Genomic DNA, 24,570 nt, shown 5'->3' on the forward strand with positions numbered 1-24,570 from the left:
GTGATCAGTTTTCTGAGACAGCAACAACTGTGTGTTTCTCAAAGCTAACGTTTCTATAGCCAGCTGCACTCACTACATTCCTAAAAAAGATGGTTCTTCAAGGGTTCTTTAGTAAAAACAATGGTTCTATTCTCAAAGAACCATTTGCTACTTAAACGCTTCTCTGCATGGTCAAATGGTTCTTTAGACTGATGGGGAATGTGTTGTATATTGTTCTATGTAGAACCTTTTAGAGAAAAGGTTCTATATAGCACCACAAAGGCTGCTATTTTATACAAGCTTGAAATCATAACAGTAGCAGAACCATTTTTAATGCTATATAGAACCATATGCAACACATTCTCCATCGATGTGAAGAACCACTTCACCATGTAGAGACACTTACTGAGTCAGAACTGTTCACAGTGGTGGTGATAGGAACCAGACGTCCACCTCTAAAAGCTCCCTCACAGAAAGTTCCTACATGAAATGGTTATGAATTCACTGCCTGATGACTGAGACACTGTTTTATGATAGTTCAGAGAACTTAAACTCCATTCATGGTGGAGGGATACATGCAGGGCGCTGTGAGGCAAAATAGTCCCCAAAGAAAACTTATTATTTCAGATTTTCCACTTTTTTCCCATCATCAACATTCCATATAAACTCAGAAGACTCGTGTAGGTTCACTGGTGGTTCTGGATAGTAAATAAAATGTCTACATTTGTGTTGTAGTCATGGCGACCCCTGGTTCCTATCACCACCACTGTAAAGCTGGATATATAAGTGAATGCACTTCTGTAAAACAGCTACATATTATTTTGACAGCAGTAATATTGGCTTAAACTATAATAAGTCTGACATTGTTATTTCACTACAGATTTAGCTGCTTTAGTTATAGAGCTGCGCACTACTGAATCAAAATTCTCGATTCAGATTTAAAAATCATTGACAGAGCTGGAAAACTGGACTTCGGCCACCTTCACGGTTCATGCATGTGCAATATAAGGCTTGCTGAATGGCGTATTTTTCATAATAAAGGCTTCAACGCGCCTTAAAACAAGGTCTGTTTTTAAGAAATATAAAAAATAAACACTATGATTGTGTCATATGATTCTATGAATTATGTTTTAAAGGTCTCGTATAATGGAAAAAATGATGAATGACAAATGGACCAATAGAAATGCTCCAAAACTGTCTGGAATGAAACCTCTTTAAGTTACATTAAAGGCTGTTGAAATTTTTTTAGGACAGCAACGAAGCTGCAGCCCACTTTGAATTTCTGTAAATATATTTACATATCTCAGCCTACAGTAGTGCAGCCCCGCCCACTCATGCAGAAGTTAAACAGTGCGCAGGCCAGTATTGGTCAATGTTGTTCAACAGCCGTACAGTAGCGTGTATTTACAGGTAGCTCAGCACTAAAGCTACAGGGAGGATATTCTGACAGCCTGAACTCAAACAGGAAAGTCACATGAAGTTCACCTCTGAAGAAAACACTTAAACACTTACGTTAAACTTAACACTTAAAGTAAAACTTAAGTAAAAACACGTGATTACATGTAAACATTAGTACTGTCCCACCAAGGTTTGGGATCTGGAGCTTCGGCAAAAGCTCATCCGCAGCTTCATCCACTCTAAAATCTGAATCTCCAGGTTAGCAGCTTTTCTCGCAGAGCTTCACTCCGTCTACCAGCCTGCTGGCCTCTCTTAGCTGCAGACAATACACAGATCAGGCATCACATTCTGACCACCTCCTTGTTTCTACACTCATTGTCCATTTTATCAGCTCCACTTACTATATAGGTGCACTTTGTAGTTCTACAGTTACAGACTGTAGTCCATCTGTTTCTCTGATACTTTGTTAGCCCCCTTTTACCCTGTTCTTCAGTGGTCAGGACCCCCATGGACCCTCACAGAGCAGGTACTATTTGGGTGGTGGATCATTCTCAGCACTGCAGTAACATTGACGTGGTGGTGGTGTGTTAGTGTGAGTTGTGCTGGTATGAGTGGATCAGACACAGCAGTGCTGCTGGAGTTTTTAAACACTGTGTCCACTCACTGTCCACTCTATTAGACACTCCTACCTTGTCGGTCCACCTTGTAGATGTAAAGTCAGAGACGATAGCTCATCTGCTGCTGCACAGTTTGTGTTGGTCATCCTCTAGTCCTTCATCAGTGGTCACAGGACGCTGCCCACAGGACGCTGTTGGCTGGATATTTTTGGTTGGTGGACTATTCTCAGTCCAGCAGTGACACTGAGGTGTTTAAAAACTCCAGCAGCACTGCTGTGTCTGATCCACTCAGACCAGCGCAACACACACTAACACACCACCACCACGTCAGTGTTACTGCAGTGCTGAGAATGACCCACCACCCAAATAGTACCTGCTCTGTGAGGGTCCATGGGGGTCCTGACCACTGAAGAACAGGGTAAAAGGGGGCTAACAAAGTATCAGAGAAACAGATGGACTACAGTCTGTAACTGTAGAACTACAAAGTGCACCTATATAGTAAGTGGAGCTGATAAAGTGGACAGTGAGCGTAGAAACAAGGAGGTGGTCAGAATGTGATGCCTGACCGGTGTATTTATACGTTAAACAGTATAAATAGAAGACTGTGCTGACAGAATGTACTGTGTCGTCGCTGCACTGTAAACAATTCAGTATTTTAAAGAGAAGAAATGATTATGTTGGGCCGTTTTAGGTTCATTCATACAACGACTTTTATGGTAAAGAGCCTGAATGTGGGGGGAGTGGTGGGTTTCCGGAGTAGAGCAGAGGGCTGTGTTTTTAGCTGTTAGTGCTGGAGAGGCTGTGATTCTTCTCCGTTTTCAGCCAATAAAATGTAAAGCTACGTTCTGCTGTTCGCCTTTACTGATAGCCCACAGTTATCCACAAAATAAGAGAATATCCTAATCCCAAAAGGAACAGTCTAATATTCGGGTCCACACATGTTATAAACAACAAAAAGAAAAGAGTAAAGAAAAAGTAAAAAGACTGCAGATCAGTCCTGATCCTGCAGAGTTCCGATCCAACACACCTGGCTCTGAAGACCTTGATTACCTGGATCAGGTGTGTGAGATTAGGGTGGAGCTAAAGGCCCTCCAGGTGCAGGACTGGGCTGCTGAGTGAGGGTCCTTCAAATTTCAATATATGATGACTGGCAGGAAATTTATGGAGAGGAATTTGTTCCAAGTTGAAAATCAGTCACTACAGTGGAACCATTTGAAATGCAATGCACACGATGTCACTGTTCTATAGTGAGATGCAGAATATGAGCCATGATGGAAAACAAACCCTCGATTAGTGTTTTCACTTTGCTTTACCTCTTTACTGAAAAACAACACAACAATCCACAGTGAAATATAATAAAGGCACAACTACACTGCAGCACTCTGAACAGTGTTGAAGCAGTAGCAAGTTTTCCATCCACCAGTTTTTGACTAATTTTGAAAATGCACAAAAAACTGAATGGATATCGCAAAAACAGTTTTACGCAAGGATGAAGTGGAAAAGTTAGATTATCACTAACTGAAATGTGAGAAAGTGTGATGGAAAAGGGTTTTTCGACTAAACGATGACTCACTAGGTGGCCGCTGCTTGTCCTGAGTCTCAGAGCTGCAAACACGGCCATAAAAAGACAGATGGAAGTCAAATCTCTCCATCTCACTCATTTCGATGCCCCAATCACGATAGCTTACGCCATCTAGAGTTTCTTCTGACAACTGCAGTGGATGGAAACACGACTTAATAAGCATTTTTTCTGCCGAAATTTCCTAAATGTGCATGAAATTTGCGAAACGTTTGAATATAAACCCGGTCAGCGTAATGGATCTCTAACTTTTCATTCTGGCACATTTTCCGCATGTTATCGTCTAAATGCAACCTCATGTGTTCACTACATTTCACAGTTTTTGAAGGCAAATGCATCTGAAAAACAACAACGAAGTGAAAACGGTGTGATGGAGGTTTTGCATGTGTGCATTGCATTTCACTGTTTTCACTGTTATGACAGCATTTCAGAAGAAAATCTGTTTAAAGCTCCACACAGAGGACAGCATTTTATTCTTAAAATGCAAATCCTCATCCACTAGATATTTTAAAGAGGTGAAGCAACGTTAAATCAGGAAAAGCTGCTTTATGAGAATCTCAGCTATTTAGCTTCATATGCCAAACCTGCAGTAGAATCCTGGGTGAGATCTTAGACTCTGAGCTCTGTTTAATCTGCATGTAAACAGTCACTAAAGCAGCTTTTTATCATGTGAGAAAATCACTAAAGTTCAGCCTTTTCTCTCTCAGAGCGACACAGAGAGACTGTAATGATCTTCTTACTAGGGAAAACAGTCCATCCTCTAGAACCCGTACAGAACTCAGCAGCACGGATCCTCACAGCACCAACACAGAGAGCTCGCATCCCCCCGTTACACACTGCACTGACCGCCTGGATCTGTTAGAGAGAGTTTAAAGCTCTGCTGCTGGTTTTTAAAGCTCTAAATGACCTTAAAGCTCCTGAACGTCTGTTTATGATCTCAGATCTGCAGATTCTGACCTTCTGAACTCCTTCAGTAAAACACAGAAAACGTGGAGAGACTCTTTCAGCTATTCTGCTTCTAAACTGTGGAGCTCAGTTCAGCTTTTATTAGACAGTCGAGCTCAGAGCTCACTTTTAATAAACACCTGAAAACGCAGCTCTTTAACTCAGAGCTTCAGTAAAACTCTACGACTCTTTAACTCAGAGCTTCATTAAACTCTACGACTCTTTAACGCAGAGCTTCATTAAACTCTACGACTCTTTAACTCAGAGCTTCATTAAACTCTACGACTCTTTAACTCGGAGCTTCATTAAACTCTACGACTCTTTAACGCAGAGCTTCATTAAACTCTACGACTCTTTAACTCAGAGCTTCATTAAACTCTACGACTCTTTAACTCAGAGCTTCATTAAACTCTACGGCTCTTTAACTCAGAGCTTCATTAAACTCTACGACTCTTTAACTCAGAGCTTCATTAAACTCTACGGCTCTTTAACTCAGAGCTTCATTAAACTCTACGGCTCTTTAACTCAGAGCTTCATTAAACTCTACGACTCTTTAACTCGGAGCTTCAGTAAAACTCTACGACTCTTTAACTCGGAGCTTCAGTAAAACTCTACGGCTCTTTAACTCAGAGCTTCAGTAAAACTCTACGACTCTTTAACTCAGAGCTTCATTAAACTCTACGGCTCTTTAACTCAGAGCTTCAGTAAAACTCTACGACTCTTTAACTCGGAGCTTCAGTAAAACTCTACGGCTCTTTAACTCAGAGCTTCAGTAAAACTCTACGACTCTTTAACTCGGAGCTTCAGTAAAACTCTACGACTCTTTAACTCAGAGCTTCAGTAAAACTCTACGACTCTTTAACTCAGAGCTTCATTAAACTCTACGACTCTTTAACTCGGAGCTTCAGTAAAACTCTACGACTCTTTAACTCAGAGCTTCATTAAACTCTACGACTCTTTAACTCGGAGCTTCAGTAAAACTCTACGACTCTTTGGGTTTATCTGTTTAATCTGATGTGTTATTGTTTTATATGATTTTAATTTAATACTCAGTTTCTTCTGTTACTGTTCAGCTTTATCACCGTCTGTAAAGCACTCTGAGCTGAAACCAGCATGAAAAGAGCTCTATAAATAAAGATTATTGTTATTATAAATCAGTGTAAATGAGGTTTTGTTTTCCATTTTGGTTTGTATTCTCTACGTCACTACGGGACAGTAATGTTAAGTGTGTATTACATTTCAGGTTTTTCCACTGTAGTGACTGATTTTCAGCAGCCACAAATTCCTCTCCATAAAAATTCCTTTCCAGAACAGTGAGAGACGATGACAATGATGATGATGACGAAGATGAAGTGGGCTCCTTCCCAGTTAGTAAGAAGACAGTGGGTCACTGTTGGCTTTTTTCAATACCCATTTTCCACTCCCAGCCCAGTTTACTTATTTTTCCTTCATTCTTTCTTTCATTCATTATCCTTTTTGAATTAGTTTAGTAAATCATTTTAACAGCAATATCACAAAAAATATGGAGAAGAATTCGTGTGAAGCAGTCTATAAAAAGCACTACAGTGGAGAAGTGTGAAATGCGCTGTTCCATGGTGTCATGAGGAACACGAGCCAAAACGAAAAACAAAACCTCCATCATGCTGTTTTCACGTCACTGGAAGCCTTCACTGAAAAATGACGCAGGCAGATCCGCATTTAAACCAAGAGAAGCTGCATTGGTGTCAGAATTGAATACAACCCACCTTGAAATGCAATAAAGGCACAGCAGACCGAGGATGAAGGAGCTTGAAAAGATCTTTAAATGCAAAGGTCTGTCTGGCTGGCTGTGGTTCTGTGGGGTTCTCTATAGATGTGAGAGTTGGACAGTAAACAAGCAACATAGGAAAAAATATAGACGATATAAATATAGACATGGACTGAACTTTGGTGTTGGTGAAGACTTAAGAGAACCTTTGATGACATAGAAAACAAACAAATGAATTCTTGACCAAATCAAGCCCAGAGAACCAAACTGAAGCTCTTATTTTGGACTCATTCTGAGAAGAACCAGCTCATTAGTAAAGACGATTATACTTAAAGGGTCGAAGGTAAAGAGGACGAGCAGCTACAAGATGGATGGAGACAATCAGAGCAATCATGAATCAGTCATTCAGAGGCCTAAAGACCGAAACAGAAGACAGAAAATTCTGGAGGAACACTGTCCCAACGGTCACCAGGAGTCAGGAACGACTTGACGGCACTTAATAAATAATAATAATAATAGTAATAATAATAATAATAACAATAATAATAATATTGTTATCCACTGTGCAGTACGTCAAGCAAGGTTAGATTAACGTATCTTTGACTTTTCGTTTTCTGCATGTCACTGTTTAATCGTAATCTCACTGCATTTCACTGTTTTGGTTGCATTTCAATCAAACAAGTCAAACATGTTTAAAATTCAAAAAAAGTCAAGTGATGTGAAAACAGTGCAGTGGAGGTTTCGCTTTTCATTTTGGCTCATATTCTGCAGGTCAATGTGGAACAATGATGTCACGTTCACTGCATCTGTGTTTTTCCACTGTAGTGACTGATTTCATTTTGGCACAAACTCTGCTCCATAAAGTAAACCTGGTTATCGAGCTGTAACCGATCTGGGAGCGTCGGCAAAAACCTTTACCACTGAACAATTCTATATCAGACCTAGATCAGTTTTGTCTTTAAGTCTTTTGTAATATTAGTCTTAGTTTATTTTACAAAATAGAAGTCTGTGTGTGTTAAAATCTGTTTGCAGAGATTAAAAACTACACACTTTAAAAAGATAATTCTTTAAGGGTTCTTTAGGAAAGCAAGCAGTTCTATAGAGAACCACAAACACTCAAAGAACCCTTTGCATGATTACACGGTTCTGCTTTGTGAAAGCGTTCTTAAGATATGTGCACTGTACATGATTCTATATCGCCAGAGGTTCTTCTATTAGTATATACTTAACATCATAACAATTAAAGAATTGATGGAGAATGCACTGTACATGGTTCTATATGGCACCAAAAAAGGGTTCTTCTATTACTACAAGCTTGACATCATAAAAATAGAAGAACCCTTTTTGATGCTTTATAGAACCCTTTTCAAAAAGGTTCTATACAGAACCATCTACAGCATGTTCCCCATCAGTCTGAAGAACGCTTTCACAATGCAAAGAATCCTTTAATCCTGGAAAGGGTTCCCTGGGTGTAAATGGATCTGTACAGAACCATTTTCTTTACTAAAGAACCCTTGACAAACCATCATTTTTGAGAGTGTGGTTAGACCTTGTGTGTAACCTGAGTGGTCCGAGGGGGACCAGCAGTGGGATCCGGTCAGTGGGTGATATGTTCTAGCTATCTGGGACTCATACTCACTTTCGTTCTTCCATTTATCCTGTAGTTCCCCAGTTTGTCGTTGCAGTGTCGGATCAGGTCGTCCATGCGGCTCATCAGGAATCGGATCTTCTCACATCCGGGCTCCTGACCCTCGATCCAGGCTATTTTGTCCCCCCGTATGTCCTTAGAGGAGTCACTTTTTTGGCTGACCAGCTGTCCATCGGTGAACTTGCCGCTCTGATGGAGCGCCTTGACGTCGGCGAGGATGCTCAGTCCGGTCTCCTCGCCCAGGAAGTTGTCCACCACGCAGATGCCGTGCTTGTTCATGCAGGGAGCGATGTACTCCAGCGCCAGCTTCTGAGGGGAGGACCTCGCGCCGCTGCTCGGCCTCAGGGTGCTGCTGCTGTTGTTGTTGTTGATGCCGTCGTCTGACAGCTTTCCCTCCGAGACCTCCGAGCCTTCAGCACTGCTGATGACATCTTTCACCTGGAGGCAGACAATACGGCAAGAGCATCACGATACGATAAACGATATTCATCACGATATGATACACGATATTCATCACGATACGATACACGATATTCATCACGATACGATACGATACACAATATTCATCATGATACGATACGATACACGATATTCATCACGATACGATACACGATATTCATCACGATACATGATATTCATCACAATACGATATATGATATTCATCAAGATACGATACACAATACTCTTTACAATATGATACACGATATTCATCACGATACGACACATGATATTCATCACGACACGATACACGATATTCATCACGATACGATACACGATATTCATCACGATACGATACGATACACGATATTCATCACGATACGATACACGATATTCATCACGATACATGATATTCATCACAATACGATATATGATATTCATCACGATACGATGCACGATATTCATCACGATACGATACATGATATTCATCACGATACGATACGATACACGATATTCATCACGATACATGATATTCATCACAATACGATACGATACACGATATTCATCACGATACGATACGATACACGATATTCATCATGATACGATACACGATATTCATCACGATACATGATATTCATCACAATACGATACACGATATTCATCACGATACGATACGATACACGATATTCATCACGATACGATACATGATATTCATCACGATACATGATATTCATCACGATACATGATATTCATCACAATACGATACGATACACGATATTCATCACGATACGATACACGATATTCATCACGATATTCATCACGATACGATACGATACACGATATTCATCACGATACGATACGATACACGATATTCATCACGATACGATACATGATATTCATCACGATACATGATATTCATCACGATACGTGATATTCATCACAATACGATACGATACACGATATTCATCACGATAAGATACACGATATTCATCACGATACGATACACGATATTCATCACGATACGATACACGATATTCAGTTTCTCTGAGATTTAGTAAGTTTGACCAGACAACATAGAGTCTATGAACCATACAGTAAGTCAGTATTCTTCAAATACACTCTTAAAAAAGAACGTTCTTCAAGGGTTCTTTCTTAAACAGAACAGCACTATTTAAAACCATGAACATTCAAAGAACCATCTGCATGCTTACACTGTTCTTTGCACGGTGAAATGGCTCTTCAGCTGGTAGATTGTTCTACGTGGAACCTTTCTGAGAACAATTTTGTATAGCATCAAAAAGGGTTCTGATACCGTACACAAGCTTGACATCATAACAGCAGCAGAGCCCTTTTTGATGCTACACAGAACCATATACAACATATTTTCCATCAGTCTGAAGAACGTGCAGAGAACCTTTTAAGCATGCAATGCTCCTACGAGTATAGAACTTTACTAGTCTTTACTGAAGAACGCTTGAAGAGCCATCTTTTTTAAGTGTCTATAGCACCAAAAACTCAGGGTTTTAAATAGAACCATCTTTTTCAATAGCATATAAAGCACCAAAAAGGGTTCTCTCTATTGATTCAAACTTGAGGCAATATTTCTTTTTACAACCACAAGTTCTACATATATGTGATGTATACAGTTCAATATAAAACCTTTATGAAAAAGGTTCTATATAGCACCAAAAGCAGTTCTTCTGTTGTGACAAGCTGGACATCGTAACAATAGAAGAACCTTTTTGGTGCAGTACAGAACCATATACAACACATTCTCCAATTCTCAATCTGAAGAACCATTTCACCATGCACAGAACTGTTTAAGCATGCAAACAGTTATCTGAGTGTTCATAGCTCTAAATACAATTGTTCCCTTTTACTAAAGAACCACCTTTTTAAGAGTGTACTGTCCATGTCCACGATACGCTCAGAAAATATACCGTGAGTTGAAGTATCGCGATAATGATAATGATATGATGATATTGCCCAGCCCTACTTTCCCCGCGTCCTTAGAGCCCTGCGTGGAGCCCTGCGTGGAGCCCTGCGTGGAGCCCTGCGTGGAGCCCTGCGTGGAGCCCTGCGTGGAGCCCTGCGGCTCCTCTCTGCTGCCCGGAGGAGCTTTCTGTGCTCTCTGCTTCTCCTCCGCCTCCCTGCAGGTCAGCTTGTGCTTCTTCCAGTGCTGCTTCTGGTGCTCCTTGCTGCAGTAGAAGGAGTTCCTGCAGCGGCCGCATTTCAGCAGGTTTTCCATTTTCCCGCACAGCTCGCAGAACTGTCGGTCCCGGTCCGGGTCCGGAGCGCTGCCCGGCTCCTCCATCTCAGACACTACTGATCACTAATCAATAATAACGACAATAATGACGCTAATGATACAGCACAGCAGTGTGCGGCGTGCGGACTCCGCTAGTTTGTGTAGCAGCAGCGCTCCTCCGCACGAAAACTCACACTCAGCTCCTCCGCGGAGCGCGCGGATCTCATCACACGCGGTTATTACGTTTATACATATAATAATTAGGATTAATCTCGGATTAAACCGCGCGGACAGCGCCCATCACTCTCTCTGCGCTGCGTGTTCCTTTTCTTCTTCTCTGGCTGCTGCTGCTCTCACATTCCGCACGTCCACACTGCAAACATACTCCTGACGTCAGCGCCCGGGGCGGGGCTTACCGGGGCCCTGTCCCAAATATGTCCCAAACACTGCCACTCGGTAATGTACTTCCGGGACTTTACAACGGCGCTTCAGTGGCAGCAATGCTAACCAATCAGCTCTCAGTAGCAGTAACGCTAACCAATCAGCTCTCAATAGCAGTAACGATAACCAATCAGCGCTCAGTAGCGGTAACGCTGACCGATCAGCGCTCAGTAGCAGTAACGCCAACCAATCAGCGCTCAGTAGCAGTAACGCCAACCAATCAGCTCTCAGTAGCAGTAACGCTAACCAATCAGCGCTCAGTAGCAGTAATGCTAACCAATCAGCTCTCAGTAGCAGTAATGCTAACCAATCAGCGCTCAGTAGCAGTAGAGCTGACTAATGTTGATCCACATGGCTGCCGGATGTAACACTAGGTAGTGAAGTGCCGGTAGGGAGGGCAGTGTAGGGGGAGGGCAGTGTAGGGGGAGGGCAGTGCAGGGGGAGGGCAGTGTAGGGGGAGGGCGGTAGAGGCGCAAATCGGACGCAGCCACAGTCATCAATGAACGTGCTGACCGGCCCCGCTGAGCGCTGAGAGCCGTTAGCCTGGAGCTCTGAGCGAGTATCTGAATTGCAGGCGCGCTGTAGTTCGGCACTGTCTGATGTCTTGCACGTCTGATTTTTAGATGTTTAAGCGCGAAAAACAAATGAGTTCTTCTGATAACGTTAGATATCCGACTGCTAACGGAACCAGCTGCCTAGCCTGCTAAGCTAAGCCACCCGGCTAACGCCTCAGCTTGTTTATTGGTTTTTAATCAATAATCTGAGACTCTGTTTGATCCCGGGTGTGAAGCGCAGCCGGTTCCTCTCAGAGAGATGAGTAAAAGAGAAGGTAACCCGGGTCCCCGGCCCGCCAGCGCTGCCTTATTCGCCATCTTCCTGTTCGAATTGTCCCGTTCCACCTTAAATGGCGACAGAATGTAACTGCTTCACCATTTAAGGTGGACCGGGGAATTCGATCAAGAAGCTGGCGATGTTTGGCTAACAGAGTTAGCCACAGCCGGAGATGGTGGTTTAAAAAGATTAAGCGGATCATTTAAAGATCGTTTTTTGTTTGTAAACATGTTTATCTTTTATCAGGTAATGGAAGCGGCCGGAAACGGAAGACAGACTCGGTTCAGAAAACAGACGATTCACTGAGCCAGACCTCTCAGGTGATCGCAGCGTTCAGAGGTAAATCAAGTAAAAAATGATGGTTTAGTTTATTCGGATTCTGTCTAATAAGTTACTGAAGGACTCTTCAGTCCGGTGGGGTATCGATACACACGATCACACCCAGTCCATAAAGAACTTTACTGACCTTTCAGCGATGACGGACAGTGACGTGCATCATAAACACCACATCCATGTTTAAATACAAAACATACCGGCAGCATTTGAGTTATTTTTCACAAGCTAAATCACATTAAGGGTTTTTGTCACATCCCAGTGTCAAAAGTCATTACAGTAAATCACTTTACGTGTCAAGATTTACGAATTACATCAAATACATAAAACAAATCTGAATATTTTCAAAGACAGGTCTGGAGATGCCGTGACAGTGAAATGTTTCCTAGTGAATTCTGTGCTTTTGCTTTCTTTTTACCCTCGCTATGCGTTATTTAACCTCTTCAGAAGAAATAAAAACATTTCACATTCATAGTTTTGTTACCCAAATATGATTTATTATTATATAAATACATCAAATGAAATTTATTACAAAATGTATTCAAACAAAAGGCTGTATTTAATATTTTTCCTAATACAGTCTGTGTTTAAAGCATATTTATTAAACTATTCCCATATTTCTCTTGTCCTTTGATGATCAATAATCAAGTAACCAAGAGTCTCTATGCTCTGGAATTAAACACACAGGTGTTTTAGCTAAACAGCTCAGTTTAACTACATTTTATACAGGAAGTCTGTTTACAGCAGTTTAACACATTATGTCTCTGTTTCTCCTGTGAATTTCTGAGTAAACTTAACAAAAATATTAGTTCTCTTTACTGTATAACTCCTTTATGATCAGCTGCGTTTCTATAAATTAGCTTATTTGACTATAATAAGGAACATAACATATAATCAGAGAGATTCAGAGTGGTTTGGTGTGAAATGATTCTGATGTCTTTACAGTGGTGGTGATAGGAACCAGGGGTTGCCATGACTACAACACAGATATAGACATTTTATTTACTATCCAGAACCACCAGTGAACCTACACGAGTCTTCTGAGCTTATATGGAATGTTGATGATGGAAAATAGTGGAAAATCTGAAATAATAAGTTTTCTTTGGGGACTATTTTGCCTCACAGCGCCCTGCATGTATCCCTCCACCATGAATGGAGTTTAAGTTCTCTAAACTATCAAAAAACAGTGTCTCAGTCATCAGGCAGTGAATTCATAACCATTTCATGTAGGAACTTTCTGTGAGGGAGCTTTTAGAGGTGGACGTCTGGTTCCTATCACCACCACTGTGAACAGTTCTGACTCAGTAAGTTTATCTAGAACGGAGTGTTTCATACCAAACCACTCTGAACCTCTCTGAACCGCTCTGAACCAGTCTGTTCACATCTTAAGTATTTATTATGAAGGGCTTTTGAGAACTCTGTTGAATCCCCCTTATAGTGATATAAGTTACTGCAGTATTAAAACTTTCGTATTTATATTTCTGTTGATTTTGTGTGCAATTTATTAATGCTGCCTGCAGTGTTTCAGCAGGAGCTGGACACCAAGCACGACAAATATGAGCGCCTGGTCAAACTTAGCCGAGACATCACGATTGAGAGCAAGAGGACGATATTCCTGCTGCACCGAGTGACGAGGTAAGAAGAGGATAGCTCAGATGTGATATACACACACTTATATGTGTTATACACCGATCAGGCATAACATTCTGACCACCTCCTTGTTTCTACACTCATTGTCCATTTTATCAGCTCCACTTACTATATAGGTGCACTTTGTAGTTCTACAGTTACAGACTGTAGTCCATCTGTTTCTCTGATACTTTGTTAGCCCCCTTTTACCCTGTTCTTCAGTGGTCAGGACCCCCATGGACCCTCACAGAGCAGGTACTATTTGGGTGGTGGGTCATTCTCAGCACTGCAGTAACACTGACATGGTGGTGGTGTGTTAGTGTGTGTTGTGCTGGTCTGAGTGGATCAGACACAGCAGGGCTGCTGGAGATTTAAACACCTCAGTGTCACTGCTGGACTGAGAACAGTCCACCAACCAAAATATCCAGCCAACAGTGTCTTGTGGGCAGCGTCCTGTGACCACTGATGAAGGGCTAGAGGATGACCAACACAAACTGTGCAGCAGCAGATGAGCTATCGTCTCTGACTCTACATCTATGAGGTGGACCGACAAGGTAGGAGTGTCTAATAGAGTGGACAGTGAGTGGACACAGTGTTTAAAACTCCAGCAGCACTGCTGTGTCTGATCCACTTGTATCAGCACAACACACACTAACACACCACCACCACATCAGTGTTGCTGCAGTGCTGAGAATGATCCACCACCCAAATAGTACCTGCTCTGTGAGGGTCCATGGGGGTCCTGACCACTGAAGAACAGGGTAAAAGGGGGCTAACAAAGTATCAGAGAAACAGATGGACTACAGTCTGTAACTGTAGAACTACAAAGTGCACCTATATAGTAAGTGGAGCTGATAAAATGGACAACGAGCGTAGAAACAAGGAGGTGGTCAGAATGTTACGCCTGATCGATGTATATTGATATATATTTCTTACAAATCACTGCGTTGTGTTCGTTGCCATTAACTATGAGTGTGAAAATGCTTTTTAGACTGAAATAAAACCCACAGTTGATAATTTGTGCTGGACTCCACCACAGTGTACCCAACGTGGAGGAGGTGTTGAATGAGGCTGATACCAAACTGGACAGTGTGAGGCAGAAGATCGGTCAGGTAGCTGAGGAGCTGAGAGGAGAAGATCTCCACCAGTTCCACAAAGCCTTCACATCAGGTTAGTCTTCACAAGTACAGCCAGGCAGGACTGGAGAGCCGAATCATCAGAGTGGAACTGGCCTGGAATATCTCCTAATAATGAACCAGTTCAGCAGGAAGCGCCGCAGAACGTCTCATTCACGTGGCATTATTATCACAGCCTGCAGCAGTTAAGCCCCGCCCATTCAGCCCGCAGCAGTTAAGCCCCGCCCATTCAGCCTGCAGCAGTTGGAGCTACAACTAACATCTATGTTTACAATCAGTTAATCTATTGACTGTTTTCTCGGTTGTTTGTCTAATCCAACAATGTCGTCCTGTTTCAGTGAAAAATGCCTTCGATTTCTGAAAGAAGAACTTCACAATGCAAAAGTGAATTAGTTTATATTTATAAAAAAGAAAAACATGAATTAAAATTTTACAAACTTTTCTAAAAAAACCAGATGACCAGATGAATGAATATAGACTTTTCGGTACAGAGCTGATCCACAGTGAACTGAAGGTCTCTGTTTCTGTGTAAGGGGTTCAGGAGTACGTAGAGGCCGTGTCCTTCCACCACTTCATCAGGCATCGCACCCTGATCAGCCTGGAGGAGATCAACGCTCGCCTCGTCTTCGTGAAGGAGGAGAAGATGGAAACAAAGGTACAGTCCTGCCACAAACAGCCACATATAGTCACATACAGCCACAAACAGCCACATATAGTCACATATAGTCACATATAGTCACAAACAGCCACATACGGTCGTATGAGCTGCTGTCCATTTCCAGACCTTTCCTTTCTGCAGAGCTCTTAGCCCAGACTCCCCCGCTCAGCACCTGCTCTTAGAACCGAAGTGGACTTCATATCTGATTATGAGCTTTTGGTCCTCGGAGTGAACAGAACACAGCTTTCACAGAGGCGTCTGGGAACTTTCCTCACTGCGCAACTTGAACGAGATCGAGTGGCTCTGATTGGTTAGCGTTACTGCTACTGAGCGCTGATTGGTTAGAGTTACTTCTACTGAGCGCTGATTGGTGAGGGTGACTGCTACTTAGTGCTGATTGGTTAGCGTTACTTCTACTGAGCGCTGATTGGTTAGCGTTACTTCTACTGAGCGCTGATTGGTTAGCGTTACTTCTACTGAGCGCTGATTGGTTGGCGTTACCGCTACTGAGCGCTGATTGGTGAGGGTGACTGCTACTTAGTGCTGATTAGTTGGTGTTACCGCTACTGAGCGCTGATTGGTTGGCGTTACTGCTACTGAGCGCTGATTGGTTGGCGTTACTGCTACTGAGCGCTGATTGGTTAGCGTTACTTCTACTGAGCGCTGATTGGTGAGGGTGACTGCTACTTAGTGCTGATTGGTTAGCGTTACTTCTACTGAGCGCTGATTGGTTAGCGTTACTTCTACTGAGCGCTGATTGGTTAGCGTTACTTCTACTGAGCGCTGATTGGTTGGCGTTACTGCTACTGAGCGCTGATTGGTGAGGGTGACTGCTACTGAGTATAGATTGGTTGACGTTACTGCTACTGAGCGCTGATTGGTGAGCGTTACTGCTACTGAGCGCTGATTGGTCGGCGTTACTGCCACTCAGAGCTGATTGGTCGGCATTACTGCTACTGAGCGCTGATTGGTGAGCGTTACTGCTACTGAGCGCTGATTGGTCGGCGTTACTGCCACTCAGAGCTGATTGGTTGGCGTTACTGCTACTGAGTGCTGATTGGTGAGCGTTACTGCTACTGAGGGCTGATTGGTCGGCGTTACTGCCACTCAGAGCTGATTGGTCGGCATTACTGCTACTGAGCGCTGATTGGTGAGGGTGACTGCTACTGAGTGCTGATTGGTTGGCGTTACCGCTACTGAGTATAGATTGGTTGGCGTTACTGCTACTGAGCGCTGATTGGTTGGCGTGACCGCTACTGAGTGCTGATTGGTGAGCGTTACTGCTACTGAGTATAGATTGGTTGGCGTTACTGCTACTGAGCGCTGATTGGTTGGCGTTACTGCTACTGAGCGCTGATTGGTTGGCGTTACTGCTACTGAGTATAGATTGGTTGGCGTTACTGCTACTGAGTGCTGATTGGTGAGCGTTACTGCTACTGAGTATAGATTGGTTGGCGTTACTGCTACTGAGCGCTGATTGGTTGGCGTTACCGCTACTGAGCGCTGATTGGTTGGCGTGACCGCTACTGAGTGCTGATTGGTGAGCGTTACTGCTACTGAGTATAGATTGGTTGGCGTTACTGCTACTGAGCGCTGATTGGTTGGCGTTACTGCTACTGAGTATAGATTGGTTGGCGTTACTGCTACTGAGTATAGATTGGTTGGCGTTACTGCTACTGAGCGCTGATTGGTTGGCGTGACCGCTACTGAGTGCTGATTGGTGAGCGTTACTGCTACTGAGTATAGATTGGTTGGCGTTACTGCTACTGAGTGCTGATTGGTTGGCGTTACCGCTACTGAGCGCTGATTGGTTGGCGTGACCGCTACTGAGTGCTGATTGGTGAGCGTTACTGCTACTGAGTATAGATTGGTTGGCGTTACTGCTACTGAGCGCTGATTGGTTGGCGTTACTGCTACTGAGTATAGATTGGTTGGCGTTACTGCTACTGAGTATAGATTGGTTGGCGTTACTGCTACTGAGCGCTGATTGGTTGGCGTGACCGCTACTGAGTGCTGATTGGTGAGCGTTACTGCTACTGAGTATAGATTGGTTGGCGTTACTGCTACTGAGTGCTGATTGGTTGGCGTTACCGCTACTGAGCGCTGATTGGTTGGCGTGACCGCTACTGAGTGCTGATTGGTGAGCGTTACTGCTACTGAGTATAGATTGGTTGGCGTTACTGCTACTGAGCGCTGATTGGTTGGCGTTACCGCTACTGAGCGCTGATTGGTGAGCGTTACTGCTACTGAGCGCTGATTGGTTGGCGTTACTGCTACTGAGCGCTGATTGGTTGGCGTTACCGCTACTGAGCGCTGATTGGTTGGCGTTACCGCTACTGAGTGCTGATTGGTGAGCGTTACTGCTACTGAGTATAGATTGGTTGGCGTTACCGCTACTGAGTGCTGATTGGTGAGCGTTACTGCTACTGAGTATAGATTGGTTGGCGTTACTGCTACTGAGTGCTGATTGGTGAGCGTTACTGCTACTGAGTATAGATTGGTTGGCGTTACCGCTACTGAGCGCTGATTGGTTGCCGTTACCGCTACTGAGCGCTGATTGGTCAACGTGACTGCTACTGAGCGCTGATTGGTCAGCGTGACTGCTACTGAGCGCTGATTGGTTAGCGTTACTGCTACTGGGCGCTGATTGGTTGGCGTTGCTGCTACTGGGCGCTGATTGGTTAGCGTTACTGCTACTGGGCGTTGATTGGTCAGCGTTACTGCCGCTGAGCGCTGATTGGTCAGCGTTACTGCCACTGAGCGCTGATTGGTCAGCGTTACTGCTACCGAGTGCTGCTTATAAAAACTTGCATTTCCCTCTTTCAATCATGTGATGTAAATGCAGCCCAAACATCATCAAAGCAACTAATATATAGCCAACAGTTTATCGTTGACGCTATCAGTAATGTTGATTAGTGTAAATGCTCATTGTTACCCTCCTCTCCTCTCCAGGTAACCGGCGAGGGTTCCTTTCCAGGAGCGTGCGTGCTGACCTTCCAGGTGACTCCCACAGACTACCTTCTGGGCGTGGCTGACCTGACAGGTGAGCTGATGCGGATGTGCATCAGCAGTGTGGGGAACGGAGATATGGACACTCCCTTTGAGCTCAGCAGCTTCCTGCGGGACATCCATGATGGCTTCTCTTACATCGGGAACATGGGTCCGTACGAGGTCTCCAAAAAGCTGCACACCCTCCGGCAGAGCCTCGGCAAGGTGGAGGACGCCTGTTACATGCTGAGAGTGCGAGGCTCGGAGATCCCCAAACACATGCTGGCTGACGTTCTCTCCAGCAGGACGGCGCTGTTGGACCATGATGAGGGAGTGGCGTAGAGGGGTTTAATGTTCTCAGACCTGCATGCTTTGTATGAGTTTGTACTTCACTGTAGTTCAGTTAGAATTTGTGTTTTAAGTCACGCTGTTGAACCTTCAGAGCTCCTTGTTTGCTCCTCTGTGGGTCTTTCTAGCACATCGGTTGAACAAACTGAGAGAAGCAGCATTTTTCTCTTCTGCTCGACTCTCACATCCCGTCTGTTTCAGCGGCGGAAGCAACTCGGTGCCATTTGAAACACTTCGTTTTGATTTGAATGTGATATCAAAGATGTCATTAAAGCCTGTTTAAGTTGTGAATTGGTGTTTTTTTCATTTTGTTATTGATACAGCTTTGTAAACATTGCTGTTAATCCACTTTTAAACAATCAAAGACCCCTTTGCATGATTTAAGGGTTCTTTGCATCATGAAAGCGTTCTTCAGATTGATGGAGAATGTGCTGTAGATGGCTCTATGGAGAACCTTTTTGAAAAGGGTTCTGTATAGCACCAGTCAGCACTCGGTAACAGTGCTGCTAACCAATCAGCACTCAGTAGCAGTAATGCTAACCAATCTGCACTCAGTGTCAGTAACGCTAACCAATCAGCACTCAGTAGCAGTAATGCTAACCAATCAACGCTCAGTAGCAGTAACGCTAACCCCCCAACGCGGACTAGCTCGTGGGCGCCCTCTGCAGTTCAGCAGGCCTGTTTTTGATATAATGGGGGAAACAGGAAGAGGCCAAACTGCATCATTTCAGCATCAACTTTCACACTAACGCTTGGAAAGAGCTTAAACTTGTGCAATCCTGACACCTAGTGGTCGAGAGTAGAACTGCAGAGCAGTTGGATTCACTGAATGAGAAGATCCAAAGATCACTGCAGGTCAAACACACAGTGTAAGAGGTGCTTCTATACTGTGAGCTTCATGTTAATGAGCTGAAGATCACGAGAGCAGAATACGAAGGCTGTTCTTTGGGGACAGCACAAGGCGAGAGAGAGCTAAGCTACTGTATCTAGAACTTATAAGAGTGAATTCTGTTTCAGTGCTGTTTTTAACTTTAACTCAACACTCAGTGCTTCACTCACAGCAGCAGGGAGGGCTTTTCAACAGGAACGCCGTCGCACTGCTGCACTCTCAATAAAGGGTTCTTTAGGAAAAGGAATAGTTTAGAACCATAATTTCCATATAGAACCACTTCATGCTTAAATGGTTCTCTGCATGGTAAAATGGTTCTTCAGAATGACGGAGAATGTGTTGTGTAATGTTCTCTATATTGCAAAAAGGGTTCCATGTCAAGCTTGTGACCCTTTTTGGTGCTCTATAGAATCATTCTCAAAAAGGTTCTATATAGAACACATAAAACACATTCTGCATCAATCTAGAGAACATTTCACCATGCAAAGAACCATTTAAACATGCAAATGGTTCTTTGAGTGTTCTTGGTTCTATATAAAACCATTGTCTTTGTTAAAAGACCCTTGAAGAACCATTTCATACTTAAATGGTTTTGCATAGCACATAAAAAGGTTCAGCTGTTCTTACGATGTCAAGCTTTGAACACTTTTTGGTGCTATATAGAACATTTGTCTTTACTAAAGAACCCTTGAAGAACTGTCTTCAGAGTGTAGGGAAGAAAATAATGGAGACTATAGCACCAACACAGGTTCTTTTATTGTTACGATGTCAAGCTTGTGTAGCAGAACCCTTTTTGGTGCTAAATAGAAGCATTTTCAAAAAGGTTCTATGTAGAACCGCACACAACACATTCTCCATCAATCTGAAGAACCATTTCAACCTGCAGAGAACCATTTAAACATGAAATGGTTCTATATAGAACTCATGGTTCTAAATAGAACCCTTGAAGAGCCATCTTTTTTAAGAGTGTATTGTAGGTCGAGAGCAGCTGTGGCCACACACAGCAGTTCTAATGTAAGACTGTATAAACTCACTGAGCTACAGTTACACTAATCAGCTTCCTTTATATGAGAATATTAAAACACAAAAACGGATCATATTAATGGGAATAATCACAATATCACATACGCAGCTTTCTCACCTGTTACAACGGCTTTCTTCCCTTTCAGTGTGTTACCATAAATATTTTAGAAAGAAATCAGCAATAATGAAAGAAAATGTAGACTATTAATAACTGTTATGGCAATAATACAGTAAAGAAAGAAGTGCTGCAAATGATTCCACGGTTTATTACTGATCAGGAAACATTAATAAGCGGTTATTACACAAAAGGGTAGCTGAAATGACACGCTGAGGACAACGAGACTGCCAGTGAACAAAAAGGCCATGTAGGATCTCATAACAAGATATATGATAATATATGTCTCATAATGATGAGAGCTTTCTCATAATTATGAGATGATAAGTCATAATTATGAGATAGTAAGTCATAATTATGAGATACTATGTCATAAATAAGAGATACTAAGTCATAATCATGAGACAGTAAGTCATAGTTGTGAGATTATAAGTCATAATTATGAGACTGCATGTCGTAAATATGTAATATTATTGGATAGAAAGTCATAATTATAAGATATTACCTCATTGTTATGAGATACAGCTCAGAGTTGTTATTCTTGCTTCACCAAATATCCATAATAGTAAATAGTAAAATTTTCTCATAAAACCTCATAAACCTCACTTGAGTTAACACAGCAATGGTACTAAGCCTAAAGGGGAACTCCACTGATTTTTCTAAAATTTCCCCATAATTCAGTGTGTGAGGTGTAAACAGAGAGATTCAGGGTGGTTTGGTGTGAAATGGTTCTGATGTCTTTACAGTGGTGGTGATAGGAACCAGGGGTTGCCATGACTACAACACAGATATAGACATTTTATTTCCTATCCAGAACCACCAGTGAACCTACACGAGTCTTCTGAGTTTATATGGAATGTTGATGATGGAAAATAGTGGAAAATCTGAAATAATAAGTTTTCTTTGGGGACTATTTTGCCTCACAGCGCCCTGCATGTATCCCTCCACCATGAATGGAGTTTAAGTTCTCAAAACTATCATAAAACAGTGTCTCAGTCATCAGGCAGTGAATTCATAACCATTTCATGTAGGAACTTTCTGTGAGGGAGCTTTTAGAGGTGGACGTCTGGTTCCTATCACCACCACTGTGAACAGTTCTGACTCAGTAAGTTTCTCTAGAACAGACCGTTTCACACCAAACCGCTCTGAACCGCTCTGTTTAACCACTTAATTTTGCAGGAATTTTGTGAAGTCCCCCTTTAAGAGGGGAATGACGAGGCTGAGTGGACGAGGGAGGTTAAAAATGGAATCAGAGACTAGTGACTCTCACAGATTTTACATTAACTCTACTAAAATGACCAGCTGGTTCAGTTTAACCAGTTCACACCAGGCGCAGTTCCTGAGATGGTCAGACAGTTGGTCTGTGAGGATCATCTAGGTAAGAGTCTTAGATCAGGATCTGTGACAGTTTGACCTAATTAGATGTTCAGGAGACGCGGGCTGCGTCCCAAACCACACACTGCTATACTGCCCATGCTACACCAATGAATGCACCGCTGATGGTGATGTAAGGTTTTATATATACTGTTTAGTACAGCAGTACGTGCTTTCGGACGCAGCCCCACCCTGATCACTGAGCCCAGCGCAAAGACTTCTGGGCCTGTTTGTGGTTTTTCAGTGGAATAAGTCAGAAACTGCAAATGTCTGGTTCTATTTAAACGCTTAAAGGGCCTGTATCACGGAAAACCACAACATTCCCGCTGTTCCTGAAATAAGAGTTTGATGTAGTATTTAAACAGAGTTAAAACTTCAAAACGTACCTTTCACTTCCCAGAACACACAGTCCTACAGAAACGAAGCCCATTCTGAATTCATTGTTTTTGTGATGTCACAAAAACCAACAATCACATATATCCACCCATTCACCCTACAGTGGTTTAGCCCCGCCCATTCACACTGGAGTTATAACATGTGCTTTAGCCCATACTGCTTTTTTAAAGAGGTTCCCAATCAGAACAGAGCTCATTTGCATATGTCAGCCTTAAAGAGCCCAAACTGCAGAAACAGTCTGTTTGAATTTACTGTTTTTGTGACATCATGAATACCAGTGTATTTACGTATATCAGCCTACAGCAGTTTAGCCCCGCCTATTCATGCTGAGATTAAATGAGTTTCAGCTCTGACTGCTTTTCGAATGTGGACACAACACAGGGCAGCCAGTCAGAACAGAGCTCATTTGCATATATCAGTCTTAAAGGCGCAGCAGCAGGTATACAGGCAGGCTGGAAAAATGGTGATGTAAAAATGAACTGTGTTTTTGGGACATTAAGCTCTGCAGACCACGCCTCTAGAGCCCCTTCTGTAAACTGAATTACGTGGCAGCTGCCACATAGACAAAAGGTCAGCCATCCTGGTGACCTACACAGTCCAACCCAAGTCGCTGGGGACTTACCTGAGCTGGACGTTGGTTGCCCTCCAGCCGTCTGATGGGTCTCTCCCGGGGCATGTGAGCGTGCCTGGTCATAGTAGAGATATCAGTGAGCCCAAATCGATGAAAGTGACGAGGTATTTGCTGTTTATGCTGCACTTGGCCCAAAATCCGTGGCTGCTGTTGATCCTCCTGGCTGGCTTCCTTTTCCCTGCCAGCTTAGGTTCGTGGCATTGTCCAGCGTGGTGTCCCCTCTTACTGTAGCACCAGCACACCAGGCAGTGCCAGCACTCGCTCAGGGGGCGTTCCTCCACTGCGCAGCACTGTGCTTTGCTCCACCACACTCTAGCTAGATTCCACCGGCCGCTCTCTCAGTGGCCACATGGCACACATGCTCCTCCGACGCCTAATGTTATGCTGACCAGTACAGCTTCTCTCTCACCAGCTTCTCCGCCGTTGAGCCTCATCACTCCATCTCTGCTGTCGAGCCTCACAGCGCTGTCTCCGCTGTCAAGTCTGTCACCAGGCTCTGCCTTCCTCACCTTCCGCCTCGGAGTTCTCACTTCTGACACCAAATGTAGTATCTTGCCGAAGAAGGAGAGGCCATGATTCCTGCTATGAGAAGTGGTCTTTACTCTTTATTAACACGAGCAGAAAAGGCAGATCCAGCTGAGGAAACAGCAGGAAAGGTCTACAGTAAACAAAACCCCACACTAACTCCCCCACCGCCAACTCAGAATAACACAAATAACACACACACGCAACTTTCACCAATGAAAAACAACATAGACGACAAAAACGACAAGCCCCTTAGGTGGAATAATATATCACTCTTTATGTATATTTTCTCTCTCTCTACATATGTATATATGTATATTTAATCAGTAGAACACAGAGGGAGTGTTATCGTGAAATAACATCACGGCTGTGATTTGGTCGCCGTAGATCATCACAGCCGTGATGTTATTGGCGATAGGGCAATAACGTCTCCAGTGCCATCTCTTTGAGCACCGGCTCCCCTCAGGGCTGCGTTCTGAGCCCGCTGCTGTTCACACTGATGACCCACGACTGCTGTGCCAGGTCCACTACCAACCACATTGTGAAGTTCGCAGACGACACGACAGTAGTGGGCCTAATCCAGGACGACAATGACCTGGACTACAGAGAGGAGGTGAACCATCTGGTTGACTGGTGCAAAACCAACAACCTGGT

General features: G+C 43.3%; 2 protein-coding genes across 2 annotated transcripts in view; one reads left to right on the forward strand and one right to left on the reverse strand.

The window, feature by feature from the left end:
• Positions 1–11,004, reverse strand: part of egln1a (egl-9 family hypoxia-inducible factor 1a) — a 33,478-nt gene extending 22,474 nt beyond the window's left edge. Inside the window, 2 exon segments of the mRNA XM_036573600.1 lie at positions 7,905–8,351; positions 10,348–11,004. Of these exon segments, the coding sequence (XP_036429493.1) occupies positions 7,905–8,351; positions 10,348–10,665 (765 nt within the window). The 5' untranslated portion in view covers positions 10,666–11,004.
• A 485-nt stretch (positions 11,005–11,489) lies between these two features.
• On the forward strand, positions 11,490–19,254 carry tsnax (translin-associated factor X). Its single transcript, XM_036573601.1, has 6 exons — positions 11,490–11,869; positions 12,118–12,210; positions 13,725–13,839; positions 14,873–15,003; positions 15,503–15,624; positions 18,580–19,254. The coding sequence occupies exons 1-6, from the start codon at positions 11,854–11,856 to the stop codon at positions 18,955–18,957; spliced, it is 855 nt and encodes a 284-aa protein (XP_036429494.1). The 5' UTR covers positions 11,490–11,853; the 3' UTR covers positions 18,958–19,254.
• The last annotated feature ends 5,316 nt before the right edge of the window (positions 19,255–24,570 follow it).

The sequence above is a fragment of the Colossoma macropomum genome, unplaced genomic scaffold (genome assembly GCF_904425465.1).
Source record: "Colossoma macropomum unplaced genomic scaffold, Colossoma_macropomum, whole genome shotgun sequence".
Lineage (NCBI taxonomy): Eukaryota > Metazoa > Chordata > Actinopteri > Characiformes > Serrasalmidae > Colossoma > Colossoma macropomum.

Bases quoted from the DNA above. Each gene is read 5' to 3' on its own strand.
- tsnax (XM_036573601.1), top strand. The intron at 12,211-13,724 runs GTAAATCAAGTA...TGCTGCCTGCAG, and splicing joins GGTGATCGCAGCGTTCAGAG to TGTTTCAGCAGGAGCTGGAC. The intron at 13,840-14,872 runs GTAAGAAGAGGA...ACTCCACCACAG, and splicing joins CTGCTGCACCGAGTGACGAG to TGTACCCAACGTGGAGGAGG.